Genomic DNA, 23,957 nt, shown 5'->3' with positions numbered 1-23,957 from the left:
ATATGGTCACCTTACCTGGAAGGGGAGGACTACAGTGACCTGACCAGAGGGCCACGCTATGAAGCGGGAGCAGTCGAGCCCAGAGACAGTGAGACACAGAGTGCAACTGCAGGAAGGCGCATTGGCCTGGCAGAACTAATCCCCAGATGCAGCCAGAAGAAGGTGCCCACCCAGCAGTGAATAGAGCATCTCTGTGCCACTCACCTTACCTTGTCTCTCAATGACTGCTATATCATTCTCTGTGGCAGAGAAACTAGGAAATCTTCTTATGTGCTGCATGAGTGTAGATTCTGGAGGATATTAGGGACATAATTTTGTTAATATACTGCGTTAATTACATTTCTAAACAACAAATGTACTTTTTTCTTTTTATTTTGCAAACTAATTTTTAACTTTTACCAAAAACCTTTATTCTTCACTGTAAATATATTTTTAAAATGTAATGCTCTGATTAATCATAATACTGATTTAAGTGGTCAAATGCTAGTCTCTAAATAGCCACTGAAATAATACATCTTTATTTGTTCAGTTTTGGGCAGACCAGTGGGTTGGAAATAGAGAGTATGAAACTGAAATCACATTTCTTCTTAAACATTTGAGAAAGCAAGGGACAGAATATGAATAACCCTGTTGTGTAGGGTACTCCATATAGCGTGTATATATAGATAGGGTGACCAGATAGCAAGTGTGAAAAATCAGGATGGGGGTGAATGGTAATAGGCTCCTATATAAGACAAAGCCCTGAATGTTGGGACTGTCCCTATAAAATCGGGACATCTGGTCACCCTCATAACAGCGGTGGTTATTTTAAATATGCCTCTCAATGCACTGGGATCTGGGCTGAGACCCCCAATGCAGCAGAGTAATGGAATCACATCTTCCCTGGAATAAATACTTATTTGTGATGTACATTTCCAGCACTGCTCTGTGTTGTCTATTTTCACACCTGTATCATCTACGAAATAACTGTCTTACACCATGCAATTTAAAAATGATAGTGACAGAATTACTCATTACAAGATCCAATCTGTATAATGTCCAGCTTATGAAAACACTACTTAATCTCAGTTTCTTGTATTTCAAGATTTATGGATCTAAAAGTGTGTGTGTATAATCTGTCTACCTTTCCTGGACTTGAAGAGCTCTGATTAGCTCAAAAGCTTGTCTCTTTCACCAACAGAAGTTGGCCCAATAAAAGCTATTACTCCCAACCTTGTCTCTCTTCTGATCTGAATAAACAGATGGTAGGGTACAGCAGCGAACAACACAAAAAACATTCATTGCTCTCTTTGACCAACCAGTTTTGACTGGGGAATAGGGCTGAAATGTTCAAAAGTGCCTAAGTGATAGGGAGCCCAAGTCTCATTTAGTAAGTGGGCCCCTAATTACTTTAGGTCCCTTTAAAAATGTAAATCTAAGCTGAGAAATGAACACTCATTAAAGCACATTTGTTAGTGGACAAGCAACTTTACCATGTTAATTTATCTAACAGTTGTCTAATTAAAAAAATAAGTATGCAGAATAAGAGTAGTAGAGTGTTCACTAAATCCATGAGTAATTTGCCCATTCCTACTCAATAACTGCTTCTTGTTCAACATCCTATGTCTGGATCTGATTGTGGTGAAAATCTTACTATACTGAACAATAGGGAACTATCCTAGGTAAGTTTCAGAGTAACAGCCGTGTTAGTCTGTATTCATAAAAAGAAAAAAGAAAAGGAGTACTTGTGGCACCTTAGAGACTAACCAGTTTATTTGAGCATGAGCTTTCGTGAGCTACAGCTCACTTCATCGGATGCATAGCATATCGTGGAAACTGCAGAGGCTTAACTTGTAGTACAGTTTGAGTTAAAGGTTAGTGAGCATTCCAGTTGGCCGTTGCCTCTGAAACATAGCTTATGTTACTGCCTGCAAAATGGTATGACTACTTATAATTATTACACAAAGACTCTACATCTCAAGGGGACCAGCAAATGGAACTACGGATGTTGGATGCCATGCTCACTTTAAGTAGGGCAAAAACACTTATTAGTAACACCTTAACAATGCTCACAAGAGATGAAAATAGGGAGGGAAATCATGTACCCTAATCAAATTGTTCACATAATTGAGGAATACTGGTAATAAACCCCTTCATTGTATATATTCATCTAAATCATTCAAAAGAAATGTTAAAGCAGATTTTGCCATTTATGAACTGATGTAAATCCAGAATAACATGACTGACAGTGGAAGAATTCCAAAATAGAACTGGGCAAGTAAGAATATGTGGAGTTTGTATTTAAAACTCCGATTCACTTAATTGATATGCATGACTCTTTCTCTTCACATCTTCATGAGCATTTACTTGTGCAAGTTTTTATTTGCAAGACTATTTACAGACAGCACTATCAAAACTAAAATGCACAAATATTCACTAGTGTATTTGTAACAGAAATTGAACCACTTTGAAAAACTTTTTATTATTTACACAATGCATATGTTGATCAATCATGCATGTTCACGGATAAGTAGTGAATGGGGACTTTTCTTTTATAAACAGAGATTGTCCAATTAGAGAACAGAAACAATATCATCTAAGTGATCAATCAGACATGCAAATAATTATTACCACAGAGCAAATATACAAACTTCAGAATGAATCACAGGCTAAAATTTGCTTGTTGAAACGATCAGGTGAACAATTGTGAATAATGAACAAATTTGTTGAAAAACAGGCCCTGGTTGTAGGTAATTCAAGAACTGCGAAAATGTGCTAGACTCCTCCCAACAACGAGGTTGAGCAGCTCTAACACCCGTGTACCTGTGGGCAGGATCTGATGCAGTCTGTTCAGGGCCCATCAGTAATTGATTACCGCTTGGTGGACCAGCCAGCCACCAAGTGCTTTTTCTTCTTTCATGAATGCCTACCCATGCACGCACCTACACCGTGCCCCTGGAGATACGTGCAGGGGAATGCCTGGCTCCAGCTTCCCCCTGGAAAGCCCCAGGTGAGGCACACGCACTGTCCAGGAAACGCCAGCCCCCAGCGCCCAACCCGTGGAGCATCCGATTCAACCCAGCCCCCGGGGCGCCCGGGCCAACGAGGCCTTAGCCGAAGTGAAGTGTTCTGCGCGCGCGGCGGGGCGGGGGCGGGGGGGACTGAACCGGTCCCCAAAGCACAGCGGGCGCTTGTGGTCCGCGGGAACAGCGCGTGGCTGGTCTCACCTCAGCTTGCAGGGGCTCGGTGCCTGGCTCGCGTGTTCCCTAGCTGAGTGAAGTTGGGGTGGGGGAGGGGGGCGAAGGGAGCCGGCTCCTTCCCCTGCGGAGGGCAGAGAGCAGCTCCCACAATTGAAGCCTCCCGCCGCAGCCGCCCGCGCCCCGGAGGCTGCTGTTTGCAGGCGGACCTGTCTGTGGAAGCCGCCAGTGTCCGTCAACCCGGACGGACAAACTCCCCCCCCCCGCGCCTTCCCCCAGCCGTGGAAAGCCCCTCCCTCGCCCCCTCCTCCCCGGCCACCTCCCGCAGCCCGTCAGTCTGAGCCGAGCGCGGCTCCGCGAGCGACAACGGCGGCATCCGCACAGCCACGGCGGGGAGAGCGAGCGCGAGCGCTCCCCTCCCTCCCTGCTTCCCCCACCCCCTGCCTCCCTCCTCCTCCTCCTCCCCCCCCTCGCTCCCCTCATCCTCGCTGCCTCTCACTCGCCCGAGCTCCCTCTGCCCCTCGTTCCCTGCCACTCGCTCGCCCTCTCCCCTCTCATTTGACTGTGCCTCGCGAGGCGTCCAGCGGCTCCTTCATGAGCCCCGCCGACTGATCTGTCCCCCCCAGCCCGCAGCCCTCGCCTCCCGCACCTGGAGCCCGGCAGGAGCAGCGGCAGCATGTCCCGAAGGAAACAGAGCAAACCCAGGCAGATCAAACGTGAGTTTCCTGAGGGGGGCTCCCTCTGACAGACTTTTATTTCTGTCCTTCTTGGGAGAGTCCCGGGTATGGGCTGAAGGGTTAAACTTTGCCAAAGAGGCTTGAGGGTAGAGAGACAAGGGCAGGGATGAAAGAAAAGCTCCTTTGATGCAGACCGAGCAGCTTCCTCACTACTGAGCACCTACTCCTTTGGCGCTGTGGCTGCCTCCCCCTCTCCCTTAAAACTCCCTCACTCCGTCTGGAAACCAAACCACTTCTGTAGTTTAAAGTTGAGCTAATTTAGGAGGCCAAATAAGTATGCGAGGGATCAAGTACAGCTGGGGGGTGGCTGGGGAATCCATGCCAGGCTTAGGCTGCCGAAATACGGGAGCATCGTAAAGAAACAGAAAGTGCGTGGAAGAAAAGTTCCAGCAAAGGGAGCACCAGGGAAAGGCTCCTCTGAGCTGCACAACTCGATACTACCCGTCTCTGGGCAGTGCTGATGTAGTCATCTTTCGGTTCTCTTCGTCCCGCCGCTTAGGTTTGCTCTGCACCTCCCTGGAGGATTTGGTTTGCATCTAAACCATTTGCAGATAATCGCCTTTGTTGGTTTCGGAAGTGCAACAGTTTTGAAGGGGAAATGTTTTTGTTTTGGTTAGAAACCAGGTGTATTGGTGGGTCGTAGTCAAAAATCTTCTTCCTAATAGTATCCATAGTTCACTTTTCCTGCCTGGGACACACATCAGTGACATGAGCTGTGATCTCAACTTCGTAAACTTTTCTGTGCTTCAGATTGTTCAACCGAACAATCCTAACGGTCGGTACTCAAAGAAGTGTAAGGGCGTTTCAAAACAGATATAATAAACCATTTTGTTTTAAAATCAGCACCACTGAGCTGATACAACTTCATTGGTGTCTCTGTCCTAGAACTACTTTAAAACTAACCATCATGTGACTTGGAGAGGATCTTTTAATAGCATTTTTCTCCTTGATTTCTGACTCCAAAATGCTTATGAATAGCTCAGTTCTGGTGGATTTTTTGAATTGATGAACTGGTTTAGCAAACAAGAAAATGAGTTGCAGGTTGAAAAAAGATTGGTCTCTAAAACGTTTGGATTGTGTTGGTAGAACATCCCTGCTTAGTAGAAATTACTTTTTAACTGTCTTTTAATATGGAAAATAAAATACTAGCATGTTCCTGATTAAGTTTTAAGTTTACTAAAGTTAGTATATAATACTAAATGATTGCAACTTTTACGTTTTCTGTAAAGCATTTGAAATCCTTCATTTTTCAAGGAACTTTTTAATTACTTTGGGTTTTGATATTCTTAAGTAAACATGTTGTTTGCTTTTAAACCTATACATTTATTATCTAATATGCATTAATCTATTAGTGTAATTAATATTTTAGAACTGTATCTGATATGGGATATGATTATGAAAGTTATTAGTTGGAAAGACTTTGTTGTGCATGACTAGTGTCTTGATTATTAATAAATGATCAACATTATTGATTGTATGGCGCAAAGACTGTCTGATTCTATTTTTTGCATACTTTATATTCCCAATTAACTATGTTAATATTTGTAATGTCGATTTCATAATGGCAGGTAAATGCTTGGATACAAATTGAGGATTATGTACTTCTGATATAGGTCACAAAGCATTTTTATGGCTTCCCTATATGGCATTAAATGTTAACCCAAATGCTTTTGGTTTGTTCATAAGTGACATATAATGGTTTGCGTGTACATGAATGTATATAAATATATAAGAATAAATATAAACACACTTAGCGTATATGTGAAAATGGGTAGATTACATTGTACATTTGTGTGCATAATCTGATTTTTAAGAACTTCATTTTTCCATGCAAGTTATCATGCGAATTAGACTGTAAATTTACATTGTCAGGAGAAGTGAAACAAGGTCATCAGAATTGGAGGACATATTATGTTCATAGCACTTCCAGCTGATGGCTTTTGGGGTTGTGTGTTCCTTAGCTAGTTTTAAAGTAATTTTTGTTCAAGCCAATCAGGCAGTGTCCTGTACAGAGATATCTATTAGTATTTGACCAACCATAACTGATGTTTTCTCAGACTTTGAGAAGTTTATTCTGATAAGAAGCATACTTTATTAAAATGTGTTCTTTGAGATTTTATTATTTAAACCAAGCAATATAGTATTTTAGATGTAATATTTTGAAATTAACTTTTCTTTTGCTGATATTGGAACACAAAAATTGGAGTTGAAAATGCTGACCATAAGAGTTGTCAGTAAAAATAATGGAATTACTAGTGACAAGTCTAGACCACCACTTTTAAGTTTGAAAACTCTTCAATTTACAATAAAACTCTACATTTTGCTGATAAAGTATGCACAATTTAGAAGCTCTGTGAAAAGCAAAAAGTCAGCTTACACTAGAAACTCTGAAGACAGTCAATTTAAAGGACAAAAAGGTTGTTGGGCACAGTTTTTTTTCTTTTACTGCACACAGTTCCATGCTATCTAAAATTGTGATTTATGCAGTATTTTAATATTTTGCTTATTCTTTCCCCTTGGGTGCTTCTCTGGGCAGCGATAAAAAGGCGACGCTGAAAGAGCACCATTAATTTGCTCTGATGACTGGCCAGATAAGGGGAGATAATGGGAAAGATAAGCGGAGAAGATATACCATCAGAAACCCGATTATTACCATTAAAATTCCAGCCCAGCAATCTGCAGAAGCCTGATAATTCCTTCTCCGTTTCCACCACTTTGGATGATAAGGCAAAAAATAGTCACTCAGTGCTCCTTGATTAGACTGCCTGGGTTTCCTGATAATACTGTGATAAATTATGTATTTTACCCCCATGTTTTGTCCCAAAAATTCAGATTTTTTTCCTTTCCAGGCCTATATTTTTCTCCCCTCCCCTAAAAAACCCCTCTCTCATAAGCTATTATTGTAATACTAGTTTGATAAAAAGCACTGATAGGATAGGAGGTGTTTTGTATGGGAGCCCCATATCAATGTTATCAGCCCATCTCACTGCACCAGCTGCTAGCTGTTGTTGTTTTTAGCCTTATCACCTCCTGCCAATATGCCAATAAATTGCCCAGATTGTTCTCCATTCTGTGGCTGTGCTGCAAAATTTATGACAGAAATGATGATTTTTTTACTAATGCATTTCTTTATGATTAGCAAATGTGTTGTGTGTGCAGTTTTATTGTTATTTTCTTGTTCTTCATGCAGTTGACTGTGGTCTAGTAATGTGTTTACTGACCTGTTTGTCCCCAACTTCAGTCACACTTAAGTACAGTGGTTTATGGATTGGGGGAGCGGTGTAGGTTGAAACATTTTTTTCAAATGAAGCTCTGTTACCTAAATAGTTGAATAAAATTCTTAAAGGACTTTTTCATTAGCTGTATTGTAATGTTTTACAAAGACAGTCTTCTCTGAGATATTAATGGAATAGTTTCTCATACAACTTTTGGTTTGGTTTGTAATCTGTTTAGTATAGCATGAAGATTGTTAGGTACAATCAGATTGTGGGGAAATATGGCAAAGTGTTTATGAAACCTGGGTTAGGAAGAAAAAGAATTCTCATGAACAGTCAAGTTCAAAATTAAATATGTTACATAAACGTTTTGAAAGTAAAATGCTTCTTGTCAGGAGAAGTGTGGTTAGCAATTCACCATATCAGGCTTTCCTGAAGAAGTTTGAATTGATTTACAATGAAGAAATTGTCTGTACAGCATTTGAGGTCTTATTCCAAGCTATTTCATATACTTTATGCAATGTATGAAAATTATAAGGAGAAAACACTGACATTTGATTGTTTTAAGTTCTCCCCCTGCTTTATTGCACTGTTTCCCACCATACATACTATGATTTTTTTTTAAATGTTGGTTTAAAATTAACCCTTCTTTTATAATGTGGATGATAGTATTGTTTAAAATATCATTATCTTTAATTTTAACCTAATGTGGATTGTATAGCATTAACAAGAGACACAGTTCTTTTCTATACTGTCTTGTGTCTGGTTTTTTTTTATACTGTACTACATATTTCAGGTATCCAATGAAAATTTCCATTATATCATTAGTTACTAAGACCATTAGCAAAGTAAAAATGAGAGAGAATCTGTGTTTTAGTATATTGATGGCTTTTTCACAACGCTAAGTTAAATATTTCTTGCATATTTCACCTGCCATATGCTCAAACAAGTTTCCCTCTCTAAAACAAAACCATTGATTGTCTTTTGATCTTAGGGAAATTGTTGTTTTAAAGCAGCAAGTAGAAGGACTGCCCTCTGTTTAAAAATGTTGCTTTAAAATTACATTTCCCATAGCAGATATATTATCAAAGTTTTATATTTGTGACATATCTTTTTATTTGCCTTTTGGAGAAAGTAATGACTAGTGTAGTTCTGAAGTTAAACATTTACAGAATTAAATCTGCAATATTGTAATGCAAAATAAAATACACCATTTACATAGTTTATGTTTTGAAGTGTTTAGAAATCAAAACAACAATGCATGCAATAGTATTTATTTATGAAAATGGATAATTATACAGCTTTAGTTGATTTTTCAGAAGCAGACTACGTATGAGAAAACTAAAATGTTTTATTTTGTTTATCTCTTTGGAAATGTGCAGAAAAAGCTACTGATTAGAGGTTCATAAATCATTCAGTTGAGTTTTCTAAGTTTTTAAATAGAGACAGTAATACAGACACAAATACACCAGCGTTGTTCAGATCCAGTAGGCTTATATGTAAGCATCTGAGTTTAGAAGTGGAACTCAGAAGTGAAAGTCTCTTTTTGAATAAAATTGCAAAGTAAAATAAAATATAACATGAACATTTTTAAGGGGCTCACTGGCTAAAAGTAGGATGGTAAAAAATGTATTACAAGCCTCACCACTTTAAAAAATAGACTTTTTAAAATTTAATGACAGAGTTTAACTTTGTACTCTCCTTTAAATCACTCTGTAGTACCTTAAAGGCGCTTCAGATGTTTCGATTCAATTAAAGCAGAGCTCTAGGTAAGCAGCTGCCTAAATCTTTTGAGTATGAAACGATCATGGTGATACTTAGTTTTTGTAAGACTGAGTACCAGTTCCTTGCAAACAATTGATCTTTATGTTGCAAGATATGTACAGCATATGTTAAAACAGAATATAGGTTTGCAGTCATATATTGAAGACATAAATGTTATATAATTCAGCAGTGAGAGAAAGTAATGCAATTAGATAATTTGCTCCTAATTTTTCATCTCTACTAATTCATACTTTTGTTAGATGTGTAAAAGCTAATGCTAAGATTCATGCAGAATTCTGTGTAATGAAGTGAGGAGGAAAGCACGCCATTCATCAGTAGTACCAATTATTTTCCATTAAACATAAAGTGTACTTTATCAATAGTACAAAGATAGCTTGCTAATGAGGAAACTCAGTGTATTGTGTTTTAAAAGAAAAAGGCTTGATTCTTTTAAATGAAGAATTTTTTGTTTCTTGTTTTGAAAAGGAAAAACTTAGATATGGAAGTTTTCTGATGGGGAGCTCAAATTGGGTTTACACCTCAAATTAAAGTTAAGTGGAATTACTGTAAAACAAATACATAGTTGCAGTTAATACAAATAGAGCCTATTCTTTTAAAAATGGGCGATGCCAGTATTGCTCTTTGGTTTGGATAGGTCTTCCTAGAAGGACTTCTGTTCCACACTGGTGGCTTTCACCATATTTTTATTATTTTTCCCTATTCAACTGAGAAAACAAACAGGTCCCCCTCTTGAAAAATGTACATAGAAACTTGTAACGTAAAATCTTATAACCTTTATATGCTACCTTCTGAAAAATATAGTCTGTTTGGATTTTCTGTTTGGAACTGCTTTAGCAAGAAAAGTCTTACACTGTAGTCTTGAAGGAAAGTTTTTTTTTATAGGTCACATTAAAGGTATCAGTATATAACACTCTGAATAATTAATATTGTAATTGTTGAAGTTTATTATTTGTTTTGGATATGGGTGAAAATATCCAATTAAATTGGTGGGTTTGAATGTGGGATTACTTGTGCTCAAGAAAGAGACATAGCTCTTTAAAGGTATTAGCATAAAGACAGCGTATTTGTTTATTATGTTTCAAAATCAGCCACTAGTATCTCTGCCACAGGTAACAATTGACTTTTCAGGCTTCAAGTTAATAGCCTTGTCTCTTGCTTGTAGGGATCAATATTAGTATTAATTAATCACCATTATCAGCCCTAGGATCTGGTTCTATTTGTTGTTACATCAGCAAAATATCAATATAGAAAGTGGACTCTCTGATCGTCATGGCAACTTCATCTCTTGGGTCAAAGAAAGTTTATCTTATCTGTGCATGGAGAGTGGCAAACTGTTTAGGGATCTAGTTTGAACTCTAAGAACATTGATTTAGTTTTTGTTGTGAATAGAGGCTGAATTCCAATCACAAGGGATAGGTAAGATTTAAATATTAATACCCAAAGGCTTGTCTGAGAGGGTGTCATACCATTACTGCCAGATTGTCTTTTTGAGATGACACAAAGGTAGAGAAGGAGAATTGTGTAGTCAGGATTATTTAAAGCTCAATAATTTGTGCATTTGACGAACATATTTTAAATGAAAGTATGATAATTGTATTGCATTTACATGGCAATATTACTTCTTGCATGTGATCCCACAGTCAGGGATTCCTCCACTTATACAGAGATCAGTATAGAGTTAGCTCAGGAATGTGTGGGATGGGGATATATCTTATTTATTCCCTGTTAAGAGATTAAAACAAACAAACAAAAAAATGGCAGAGAAGACTACGAGGGTTGATTTCATTGCTGTATACTCCTGAAATAATGACAAGCAAACAAAAATCAGGGGCAATCTGAATACTACAGCCTAATCAATTATAGTTATCCTTGGAGACTGATGCACTGATAAAATATTTCATGAGGCTGTAATGACAAAATATTACTACTATTATTTGTTATACACCATACAATGTTAATAGATCACTTTCAAATGGTCTTTATCTAAGGCATCAGATTTGAGAATTTTGAATATATATAATTATATGCTGGGCAGTTTTAAAGACATGAAAATCCTAATATATGTAGTCTTGTTTGAAGTATAAACACACTTTCTATACTAATTATTCTTAAATGTGTATGTGTATTCAGGTGTATACTGTCCATAATGTTTTAATACATGTATTTTAAGCATAGATTCAAGGTGTCAGTGCTATAATTACCAAGTCATTCAGCAGATAGAATTTTTCTAATTTTGTTATTCCTCACCTGCAGGAAAATAAAGTTTCCATGTCATATCAAAGAGTGAAGCTGCCAATCTATAATATGCTCATTTGGGAACCCCAAAATATACTCAGGCTACTTTAATACACATGCAGTAGGAAAGACGAGTTCTTGTGAAAAAAACACTAGCATAATGCTTACACTATAAAAGGAATCACTTCTTGGTATTGACAGTTCTCATTAATTATTTAGTTTTGAAAGGGTAATTCCATCATACATTAGTAACAATTCGGATGGTTGTCACAGTAGATGTTTCCTTGTAAGGGATTTAGTCTATTGTAAAGTAAACATACAATATGTAATCTTGATTTATATGTACAGTGCTTTGAACTACTCTATTTGGTGTAGGGATATTTACAAAAAAGAGGATTTTTTTTAATAAGTTAAACAATTTTAAAAATCAGCAGAAAAACGCCCCTCCTATCTTCATGTTAGATATGTTGAATGAACTCTGTTGTGGTTATGGATCCATTTTCTCCTTACTTTGCAGTTGGTCCAGACTTTCCATGTTGAGAGTGAAGGTTACACAGGTTGCCATCCTTTCTTACCATTGGCATCTTTTATTCTGAAGAGTCATATAGCATTTCTAAATATGCAGAAGTAGGGAGAGTGTATCTTTATTAGAAATCCTGTACACAGCTTTGCATTTGAAAGTTGCTGTGTCTTTTGTGTTTATGTAATTAGTCAAGAACAAAAATATTTTGGGACATATTCTATCTTTAATTACACCCAAGTAATCCCATCATTGCAAGTGTGTAAATAAAGGTAGAGTGTGGCCCCAAACTTTCATATTATTGAATTACCAGTTGATAGTTTTATAGAACTTCCTCTTATAAAATAAGGGAACATTAAATTAATATATCTCCAATGTGAATACAACTAGTAATGGAATATCTAGACTCACACCAGATTAACAATGAGTTATTTGAACTTTTTCTTCATAAATTCTTCTCAAACATTATTTGCTGCACTCTAAGGTGCCACATGACTCCTTTTCCTTTTTGCGGATACAGACTAACACGGCTGCTACTCTGAAACCTGATCACAGAAATGAGTTAGAGTGATGTTACTTTGTACTACCAGACAACTAGACTTGCAGCTTTCAGTCTGTGATTAGCTGATATAACTATGTGTCAAAGGCTGATTTTAGTGTACTCAGTCTTTTTACCTCAAAACAAAACACAAAAAACCAATGCAATGTAATAAAATACTGCATTATTTTCTAAGTTATTTATTTTGGTTTCCGCTATGTCTAACCTTTTCTGAAATTGACAGTATTATTCTAATTATAAACCTTAAAGAACAGATCTTGCAGACTCTTACGTATGTTCTTAACTTCATGAACATGAATAGTCCTATTGACTACAATGAACATTATACTACATAAGTGTTTTCAGGATTGGGGCCTAAAAACACATGCAGTGATATATACTAAGAAGTTCAGAGTTTGATGCTTACAAAATTCCATTGAACACAATGAGGACCTTGCTTTAAGAAAGTGCTTTCCATTGTACACAAATGATTTTCATGGCACAGATTTGCTTCTTCTGTCACAAGTGTCATGTTTTACAGCCTTTATTTTTCAAAGCTGAGGTATGCTTTTTATGTGACAAAATTATATGGAGAAATTTTATATTGCCTTTTAAGAGCATATTTGCATTTATTATAGAAATGCAAATTTTAACGAGAGTAGAATGAATTATAGCGTACAGTACTGTATACCTTTTAGGCCAAAGTATAATGGAAGAAATCTTGACAAGTATTTATTGTAAAGAATATTTTTTTGAAATTCAATAAACTCATAAATACTTTCTGTAAAATGCATGGAGATGTTTATTTAGGCAGAGAGGAAATTTTCTAGGGAGTGATTTTAATGTCACTTATGGTGGTGTAACTCTACTGGCTTCAATGGAGTTACTCCTGATTTACACCTTTGTAAATGAGTTCAGATTGAGGACCCTACTACTTTATATTTGACTACCGTTTCACTGGAGGGGAGGGAAAAACAAAGTTTAAAGATTAATGTTTATATTAATGTAATAGCATCAAAAAAAGTGTACTCACTTTGCAGATCTTTAGCTTCGTGTGAAAATGTGAATATTCTTTCGGATGTATTGAGTCCTAGTTTTTAATGTTTATTTCCAAACTTTTGATTCAGGCTTTATATTAAGCAGCTATGCAGATTGCTACGCTGAATCATTTTGGGGTACTTAAACTAGGTCATATGGGTACAAAGGTACTTTCTACAGCATTTCACAAAGACAGTGAGGCACCTAAAATTGATCTATCTATCAAACAAGGTCCTGATCCTATACCCATTGAGGTCAAGTGAAAATTCCCTTTGGCACTGGATAAATCCAAAACTACAAATGATTTGAAAAAGCAACTTCCCCCCTTCTCCTCCTCTCCTCCTCCATCAAAATATTCAGCTAACAAATATAGAGAAATAAACTTCCAATTTTTCTTGGCAACTGGAATACATTTATTTTGAAAACTCTAAATTATATTGATATTATGAACATTTTTTCAGTTAACTGTACTTTGGCCCCTTCATCCATTTTATTTTAGTTGAGACACTCTGAATGCTTATTACAGCAGTTTGTTGTGGTGTTTTGTGTGCTCTTACTCATGTGAATAACCTTTATTCACATAGCAGTCCTATTTGAATGGAATTGTTTATATGAATAAGGATAGATTATTCAAGAGAGTAAGGTAAGGGTTACAGGATCAGGCTCTTGATTTGAAAATAACTTTAATTTACAAACAAGACTTAATTTTTTATTAAACTTTTATTTTTTATTTAGAAAGCTCTCTTTGATAGTTGTTCCAAAATAGATATGGAATTTCAGTGAGCACTGACCAATTTGAGTATTGAGAAAAGCCTCAGATATTTGAGAGTTATTTTGAAAATATATTAGTTGGTTGCTAAAAATATAAGTCCACTCTTTAACAATGTGCATCTTGGACAAACAGGCGCATATTTTGTCATCAAGTTGCTTAAGCTTCTGAAGTCAGGGCTACAACTGGGTCAGATGATAAGATGAGCACAACAGAAAAACGAAGAGCGCCTCTGATAAAAACTGATTGATTGATGTCTGGCTTCCCCACCATCACAAGCGGTTGACAGTTAGTTTGGGATCAGATGATTTGGCTTTTGCGATAGAAGATGGGGCCTACTAGGCAAGTCTGAAGGACAAAAAGGTCGGTTTCTGTGTAGTGTCAGGCCAGGCTGGGCTCCCAAAAGGTGGGGCATTGGATTATGTTCTTTAGTTCTGTGACTTAACTTTTCATGGTCCATTGAAAGATGAAATAATCTGGTCAATGCCAGTTCAGGAAAAAAGAATGGGGGAAGACGGCGAACAAAATCCCCTAAACTTACTAAAAAAGTGAATTTACAGTAAAAAAAATATAATTTTTAAAATTTTAATATTTACTTACAACTCAAGTTAGTTATATAGCTTATAAGCTTTCTGGTAGAGAATGCTCCGTACTTTATATCTAGCACTGGGGCTGCAATAAAGGAAATTCTCTTATATAAGTACAGTAAAGGAATATAACGTAATATAGAAAAAACCTGGGTCTTAGCTTTTGATACACTTACCCATGTTCAATGGACTATTATGTACTATATATCTTTGACAAGATAACAAAGTTAATTACTATAGTACACTTTTTAAATTTTAATTAAAAAAGTAAAATTCTGTAAAATGTAGTTTCTGTGAATTAACCAGGGAACACTATCATTGATACTTTACTGCAGCACTAAAAACTGTGAATTTCATAGGCTAAATATATCATTTCTACTCAGAACACATTACAATTAACAATCAAGGTGTAATAGGCACAACTGGAAAAATGAAAATCTTAACTTTCAAAATTAAAGGTTTTCCCAGTGTAAACCATGAAAATGTGTACCACTCTCTCACAGTTGGAATCGGGACAGCTTGGATTTGAATTTAGATTTTGGACTGTTTGATACTCTCTTGAAATCCTTTATGATGTATTGCTTTTCTTTGAGTTTTAAGGGTCAGATCTCCAAAGGACAGTTGGGTCTCAGCTAATGCTGCTGGCTAAATATCAGTAAGATGAATTCTGCAAGGTGCTGTACTGCTGATAGTGTAACTGGAATGCAATATGAAAGAACCCGTAGTATAACGTGGGGTGCTACCATAATAAGTGATCATTGTAAGTGAACTGGTGGTCATTTGAACTGTGATTAGTTATACTTCAAGAAAGGTTGTTTCCTTACTGTTTAATCTGTAGGGACCCGATTCATTTTTTTTTAAAAAAAGGCTTGTGCAGGAATTTCACAACGTTATCATGGATCTTTTGCACAGGAGTTGAAGTATATGTTGGAGGCATGATTGAAAAACTAAAGTTCAGGACTTACAGAAATGTGTGAGCACAGGTTTTAGGCAAGACTATAGTAGTGTGTAAGAGCATCCTCCATTTTTGTCAAGAGCATGACAGATCACATTAGCATCTGGGTTTCTGTGGATTTTTGTACACTGTTCTGGTGTGCTCCTACAGCAGCATTACGAGTGGCGGTCAGAAGCAAATTGTTACAGACCATACACACTTGCAGGTATGGTACAGGTTCATAAGTATGTTTATCTGAAAAAATATGTTGTACAATAAAGTAATTAGACTGTCATACAGTAAATCAGTTGCTGTTGTAAATATATTTTTTTCTTTAATTATTTCAAAAATAATTATATACTTCATAAATCTTATTGAGGGACTTTTTTTTCTTTCTTGAAAGCATGTTTTTCATATCTGACCAGGGAGAGTGCCCTGCCTTACTTTGCCTGTTTTAGAATTGTACACCCCTAGGGTGTGTAATTGAGAGCCATCTAATTATACACAGAGGAAAATCAGGGTTGGTGAGTTAAAAAAAAAAGTCATGCAGCCAAAATAATCAAGATCAGCATTCTTATAAATGGAAAGTAACAATCAGCTACTTAGACCAACTAGACTGTGTAATTTTATGATTAGTCTTACAGCTTAGGAAATCTCATTTAAGTGGGAGTGTACGTTGGGGATGTTATAGCTGGACTGATTAGACTGACATTCAGTTTGACGTTCTTTGACTGTTACATTGGAAGTTTTCACTGTCAAGAAAGAAGAACATTGGAGTTCAGGTAAAGAATATTTGTGACACAAAGTTTTTGGGAGATTTTTTTTCCCCTAAGAGTGATTATCAATCACAAAATTCTCTTGGGAGGTATAATAACTCCTGCAATGTAGAACAAAGGATGAAACAAACACTGAATATTTGGGGTCTTACTCTGTTCTCACTTACACTGGTGTAAATTAAGATTAATTCTACTGAAGTCAGTGGCATTACACCACTGTAAAACTGGTGTAATAAAGGAATCAGACCCTTTGTTCACCATTTTTGGGAAATTAAAACCCATTTGTGCACTTTCAAAAATTTCTTGCAAGAATGCATAGTCATTTCTGGTACCATTAGAATATTTCAAATACATGGCTTAAATTCAGTTTTGTCTTAGTTTTTATTTTTAACTGAGCACTATTTTATATTTGCACAAGTGGTCCTGGACTTTTCCAAAGTATTTTCTGTCCTTTATGGTGCTGACTTATGTATGCATTGAATTGTGTTAATATTTAGGGGTGTTATCTCAGTTTTTCAAGATAACTGCTGCTAACTAAGCACCCATTTACTATTAAAATATTTATTTATTAAAACAGTAACATTGAAAAATGTTTTACAGTCAATTTGGTGGCCTCTATCCAGTTCCCAATGGACAGATGTTCACATTGCAAAAAGACCACTGTGCAGATGGCACTATTTGGCATATTTCTTTAGTCTTCACTTTTATTATCATTCTCATATTGAAAGGCAAACAAATCATGGTTCCTAAATAGACTTAAGAACTTTTCATAAACATTCTTGAATTACCACCAGTTTCTGGTGCATCCTTATAATAGATAATGTTAGAGATCATTTTGGGGTTTAGAATAGACAGATAGATTGATAGACAATCTGTCAATATAGTTATAGAAGATATAGATATAAATGGGGAAACTTTAGGTCTAGTTTTTTTTAAAGTGATCTATAATTTTGAGTGCTTTGGTTTCTGGATGCCCATAATTAGATTCTTGGGGCCTTATTTTAAGAGGTTCTAGCTCCCATTGAAGTCAATTGAAACTATGGCTATAAATGTTATAATCAAGGCAACACAACTAATCTATGGCGCAGGTAGGAATAGAAATCAGATGTTTTGATGCCCATTCTTACGGTTAGCCACAATGTGATCCTTCTCTCTTTCACAAAAACTCAAATATTTGTTGTAAAAGAATTATATCTCTTGGATTTTAATGTCTGGTCAAAATAGCCCATCTGTAGTTAGTAAGTTTCTCTCTTTCACTACTAAAACACCTACCGATGTACTTCACGGTAGCTCAGGCTCTTATTTTAAAGTAAGATCACAAGTAGAGGGATGTTGCCTTCCACAATGGTAGCTCTGTATTTTCAACATATGCGATGTCTGTTTTATTAACCTTCTTCTAAATGATGTGGAGTTTGGTCTTGGAAATAGTCTGTCTCTTAAATTTCAGTGTTGTGCTATTTTAGTTTCTGTCATACAAAGAGAAGATTATCTCTTCTAGGTTTTTCTGAAATTTTGAACTGATGGGCCAGAAACAGTTAATCTTTCATACATATCAGATATTTTACATATTGAGTGATTTTAAGATGCCTGTCATATTTTTATCCAGACTATTATATCCAGTCAGATTTTCTTTTTGTTAAGACATTTGGCCCTGTGCCAAATATGTTGCTCTTTTTTATACTGTATAAAGGATGCTATATCCTTGAAATAGATCCAATAATTTCTTCTCTATAACTGGCTTAAATTGTATGTTGGAGTTGAAAGCAGTGTTGGGAGTAAAAATGTAAACCCGCAGAGACACCATCCATGTAATAGAAGAATGAAGGCCTTAATTTATTAATATCACTATACACCTTTTTGCTCATAGAAATGATACATAGCATGACTACAACTGAAGCATTTTGATTTTCTTTGAATTAACTTTAAAAGGAACGGACACAGAGATGAAATAGAATTGGCATGAGGGGAAAGTTGTACAAAGAAATAAATGATGACATTTGCTCTGAACCTCTTGAAAAATGAAGTTTAGAGTTTAATTAAAATAAAATGTGTTTATAGGAGCTGAGTTCTCACACAGCAGATGGCTTTCATGAGAGCTGGTCGAATTATTCACTGATTAATTTTTTCAAGAAATGTAGCCTATTTTTTTGTCTGTGAATTAGACACAAATAGGTCCTGGGGGTTATGACTTTGCTAGTCATTTGTGCAAACAAATTTTAGCCTGTGGATTGAGTATTTTGAGCTATTCAGTTTGTGAGCTATAAAGTATATTTGGTGACTTAAGTTACGAGGTAATTTTAGGTTTCATAACTGGATGATTTAAACACTATTAAACAGTAGGAATGCCTGAACAAATCACTGGCCATTTGATCCCCTCACAGAGAGAAAAAGTAATGGAGACGGGAGAGAGAGAGAGATAGAGAGAGAGAGAATAGGAGGTCAATGGATGTAGGAAATTCTAGGATATCTTAATACTTTTCCTTTTCTCTCTCTAACAAGAAACGGCATTATGTTTGGACCCCAAATCTAAAATTGCACAAGGAGAAAAAGATATTAACCATATTTATTGGTGCCTTAGCAGATTTCACATTCAACTTTCTTTTGACCCTTGTACAGAAAGTCATTTCAGTTGTGTTCAAAGTGGTATTAGCAAAGGTTGCAGTCATCTACAGTGTCCTTCCCTTTCATTTGATTAATTTTCTCAGTTCCAGGGCTCTGGCCAGAAGGGTTTGAGGAGCTTCTGTTTTCAGTATTCTACAATCCATGTAAAACAATACTTTATATATTTGCCAAATATGCGGATTGTTTAACTGATCTCCAGTTTGTCTCACTACTGCCAACTATTCGCTATAGTAATTTTAAGCATACTCAATGGTAAAGTATTGTACATGATACAAAATCATACATTTGTAATGTAGTGCATTATACTGTTGGTAATTATTATTTTGGTACATACCTTATTCTGATCATATGTTTCTTCATAGCTCCCTGTTGTACGGGGTGGTGGAACTCTGCACACTAAATGAAAGGACGTGCTGTATGTGTATGTCCCCACACAGTGAGAGGAGCATATGTCCCAAAGTCTGTGAAAATTTTACAAGTTATATTACATACAGTAGTGATGTGATCCTTTACTCTTTCAAGGCCACTTCTGTTTGTTTATTTATTTTTCTTTTTTGTTTTAAACATCAGTGGGAGGGTTATATATCCTCTGCCTATGGAGCAATCACCATCCCAGTATGTATACATGGAGTTTGGTTTTTGTTTTCTTTGTTCTGGTTAGCTTTTGGTGTGAAATTTGTGTGGTCATGGGTGTGTGTGTGTGTTTTCCCCTTAGTATTTGGTTAATAATAACAATGATACTTAGCTCTCATACAGCACATTTCCTGAAGTGGATCAAAAAGCCCCTTTACAAAGGAGCTCGCTAGCTATCCTGTTGCAGATGGGGAAACAGAGGCACAGAGAGGGTAAGTGACTTGCTCAAGGTCACCCAGGAGCCCAGTGGCAGAGTTGGGAATAGGATCCAGGTCTTCTGGATCCCATTCCCAATTACTGTAGAGGCAACCCATAGTACTATATATTTACTGACCTTAACAGCTATTTTTGGTATATTACTGATATTTTCTTGCTGGTGAAAATGGTGCTTTATTAAGAAAGCGAGATCTCTGTCCTTTGGACCATATAATTGTAATAGAGGACAGCCAAAACCAGGAAAATATAAACCTTTAACTTTTGGACAAAACACTGTGCTGCAAGACCATTAAGGACAGGTTATTAGGCCTGCAGCATTAACGTCACCAACATCCTCATTTGTTTTGCTGCACAGGCAATAGCAAGCAGCGAGTGAATATTGGGTAAGGTGTAAACACTGGAGTGGCCACTCCTTCATGGTTAGCCTGCTTGTGCACCACATGTGGTGTGAAAATGGCCTGCTACAGTGGATACAGAAACCGAAGCCCTATGTTTCCCTTCAAGGATTGGGACCCTATTTTATAATTTCTGTTTAGTTGTATAATGTAAGATGTACACTGGGTTTAATTTTTCTAAGTCTTTTATCACATCCTTTTCTTACAAAAATATTTTCAGTGGCGAAACTTGCACTTGTAAAGGCCAGGATTTCACCCTTAGTGTTTTATTACTAGTGGTAATTCACCTGAATTTTGTAGGGCCAGCTGTTGGTGAAGGGAATCTCCTTTGACAACTAATAACAAGTGATACTTGAGCTGTACCCATTTTTCTTGAAAGGTGACTTGCAAAGGAAAAAATGGGATTGTACCCTTTTTTTTTTTTTGCTTGTTAGTGATTTATGAAAAAGGTGGTGGTAGTTTTGTTCTTGTATAGTTTATTTTTTCTTCCTGCTTGATTTTACTTTATAGCAGAAATTCAGGTCTGGACTACTCTAGAACTCTGTGGACAAATGGAGAATTGTTATGTCACAGAAATTTGATAGGATAAGCAGAGCAATTGAGAGGGGAAAGGGTTCTTTACACTACTGAATAGAACTGGTGTGAATTGGCATGGAGTTATACTGATTTATGGCTGCTGAAGGTTTTTCTGAAGGATTTGTTTAGCACCTATTTAACTTTGTTAATGATTCAACATCTCCATTTAAGTAAGGGTTGAGATAGCTCTTAAACTGCATCTGAGACTCTCAAGAAGTCTTTCCTCAAAACTGAGAGACCAGATTTGACATTCCTGATATTCTCAGGTAACTAACAAGTAGGTAAAAAAATGTCCAAGCCCTCTTTGTACAACATAAAGAAGCAAAAAAGACAGAAACCAATTTTTAAAAAGTCCTTTGAGGTCACCTTTAATACATTTAGAAGCCGGTAATAAGTTTTATTGAAATCAGAGTGGATTCTCCAAATACACTTTAATAGGCTTGAATGGAGACTTTGAAAAGGTCAAAGCAGAATGCAAGAGGTTAAAATGCTGAACAATGACCTGAACAGAGAGTTGTTGTGTCTCTGGATCCCAGACATACTTTATTAGGACAACCCAGCTGGTTTGCTATTTCTATCTCCTCATTATCAACACGCTTATGGTATGGCCTCTTCCCCCTCACTTCCATTGCCAAGAATTTGGCAGGGACACCAAGTGAGGAGGTCAGAGACTGATTGAGGGGAAAAAATGTAGCTAAGACTGCAGCAGCGAGAGCCCAGTGGGTAAAAAACTAAGAGAGGTTTGCTATTTTATTTTATGCAGACTACCAGTATAGTGTTTCTTTGGTAAGCAGTGATTACAACTGTGTGTAATTAGTTACTAAACAACTGACACATGAGGCCTGATTCTCCTCTCACAGTGGTATAGAGTAAGAATAACAACACTGAAATCAATGGACTTGTACTGGTTGTATGAGTGTAAATGAGAAGGGACTCAGGCCTGTAACTTTTCATCTGTTTTGGCATTTTTACTTATTTGAAGATGAAGAAATTTTGAAATTTTAGTTCCTTTTCATGGAAAAAATGGAGATTAATGGATGGGAGAAGCATACTAGTGAAGTGTTGTATGTGTTGAATTTGGCTCTGTACGGCTCAACGGAGAAAGGAAAAAAAAAACCCTAACATCCAGCAATGTACAAAGGAAGGAAGTGGGAGGGAAACAAGACCTTCTCACACTATTTCCATAGTTTCCATTTCAAAATACATGTATCAGCTTTTATGACACATAATCTACATCTACAGTATGTGGTTCTGTGATTGGTAATGGTGAAACCTATTGCATGCTAGCACTGATAAACAGGAAAATAATCCCACATTTACATGTCCAAAATACTATAAAAACACAAGCAGACAAACAAAAGCTTTCATTTTCTATAAAAGATATGTTTCTTCAGGACAATATTTAGTTTCTCCCTTCAGTAAGATATGGATTATCTCAAACTAGATAATACTTTACTGAAAAAAAATTTTAAATTTTTTTTCTCTTACTGACAACCCCCTCACCCTTTCACAAAATAACAATATGTCTGAAGAGAAAAACAACCTAATTTCTGCAGGCTCGATCCTTTAGCTGTTATGCTTGCCTGACTTTCATAGAAATACATATGGGTTGTGCGTTCACAAAGAACTGCAGGATTGGGTCTCAAATTCTCAGAAGACTTTAAGACAGATTCTTAAATAATAGGTTTCAGAGTAGCAGCTGTGGTGCCACAAGTACTCCTTTTCTTCTTAAATAATAAAGTTGCATTAGCATTATATTCTATCCTACTTATATTAATACATAATTATTCATAATTCATTATAAATCTGATATTAGTGGTGTTATTCTGAATTTATACCATAACCATTTTAATTAAAAGCAGAATTTGGCCCTATAGTACAGTTACAAACTCTAAGGGCCAAATATTGTCCTGGATCTCTGAATGAAACTCCCTTTGGCATCATCAAGATTTGTCATACAATTTAAGGACTATCTGTGACCCTAAATATCGGACAGTGTCTTAGGAGGATAATGCAACATTCCTAAGAGGCCTTGATCCTCCAAAGTCCTAGATTACATGGTAAAGTACAGTAATATTGTCCTGGATGACACATTGCTATTAAATTGTACTAAGTGCTAACAGCATTGATTACACAAGAACACCCTGGTACATGTAGGAAGGAAAAGTGAGGATTTTTTAAAAAGGAAAAGAAATATTTTGCTGAAAGAATACAAAATTCCTCTCCCTGATAAATGTGGGTACCTGTTAAATTGAACAACATACACACAAAAGCAGAGCGAAGACAATAGACAAAAGAGAAAGAAAGGATTCACTCTGTGCTGGGATTAGAACCTGGGGCTTTCCAGATGTGAGGAATAATTTATATTTAAAGAATTTATTCCAGTAGAGAAAGGGAGAACATTTTGGTTGAAGCTATGCCTGTAAAGCTGCTATTCCTGTATTCATTCTTAATTTTAAAAGTACCATTTATGCTGTTATTTTTATACTAGTCACAGTAAACTCATGACATTTCTGCCCCCTCACAACAGATACCTAACAATGAAACAGCTTCAATTAAGAAGCAGAACATCAGCCTCTGGCATCTCATTCTGCTGTTCCATCTTTTTTGCTAGGGAGAATTCATTTGTTTCTTAATTAAGAAAAACACCAATAGCATGAAAAATCTGCTTATGGTACCTGAATGGTAATTAGGTGAAAGGTAAAAAAGAAACACGCACATACATTCCAGTAGCAGCTAAAATGAACTTGAGCTGATAAAAATGAACTAAACTACCCTTGCATAAATCGAGGCTGAGGGAAGTGTACAGTCATTATGGCTAAGACAATATGCAAACTATCTTCAAAGAAATCAAATTGCTAGAGTGTTTTCATTTGCATGTATTAACTATTAACATAATGAGGAGAAGTGACATTGGACCCGGATTGTGTGTCTGTTCGCATTGATAACTCTACTGCATCTGCAAACAGGCGCCCAAAAATCACACTAGTAGTCAGATCAGTGTTGAACTCTGAAGTGTGTGTATGTGTGTGTTTATCTGGAGTCCTGAACAAACCTGCTGGGGTGTTGAATGCAAGCCATCTTTTTTTTTTTTTTATGGGTGATCCCCTACTAGAGGCACTTACTTTGCTTTAAAGGTACAGATCTCAATTTTGAACTTTTTCATCATGGATAGTGTCATCTATAAAGAAGGAAGGCTCGTTAG

The 23,957-nt window shown here is 36.5% G+C and overlaps 1 protein-coding gene and 1 long non-coding RNA gene across 7 annotated transcripts in view; one reads left to right on the top strand and one right to left on the bottom strand.

The window, feature by feature from the left end:
• The window catches only part of LOC141982164 (uncharacterized), a 60,981-nt gene extending 57,719 nt beyond the window's left edge, over positions 1-3,262 (bottom strand). Inside the window, exon 1 of the long non-coding RNA XR_012637978.1 lies at positions 3,207-3,262. This is a non-coding gene — a long non-coding RNA (uncharacterized LOC141982164). The remainder of the gene's footprint in view (positions 1-3,206) is intronic.
• ZFPM2 (zinc finger protein, FOG family member 2) overlaps positions 2,786-23,957 on the top strand; it is a 439,542-nt gene continuing 418,370 nt past the window's right edge. For 2 of the 6 annotated variants that reach the window (XM_074943962.1, XM_074943960.1), the window contains exon 1: positions 3,655-3,892. In XM_074943962.1, the coding sequence (XP_074800063.1) occupies positions 3,853-3,892 (40 nt within the window). In that variant the 5' untranslated portion in view covers positions 3,655-3,852. Of the gene's footprint in view, positions 2,990-3,654; positions 3,893-4,541; positions 4,689-23,957 lie in introns of those variants that run through there. The other 4 variants (XM_074943961.1, XM_074943956.1, XM_074943958.1 and 1 more) reach the window with 4 other exon arrangements.

The sequence above is a fragment of the Natator depressus genome, chromosome 2 (assembly GCF_965152275.1).
Source record: "Natator depressus isolate rNatDep1 chromosome 2, rNatDep2.hap1, whole genome shotgun sequence".
Classification (NCBI taxonomy): Eukaryota; Metazoa; Chordata; order Testudines; family Cheloniidae; genus Natator; species Natator depressus.
This window is presented reverse-complemented; position numbering and strand designations above follow the sequence as displayed.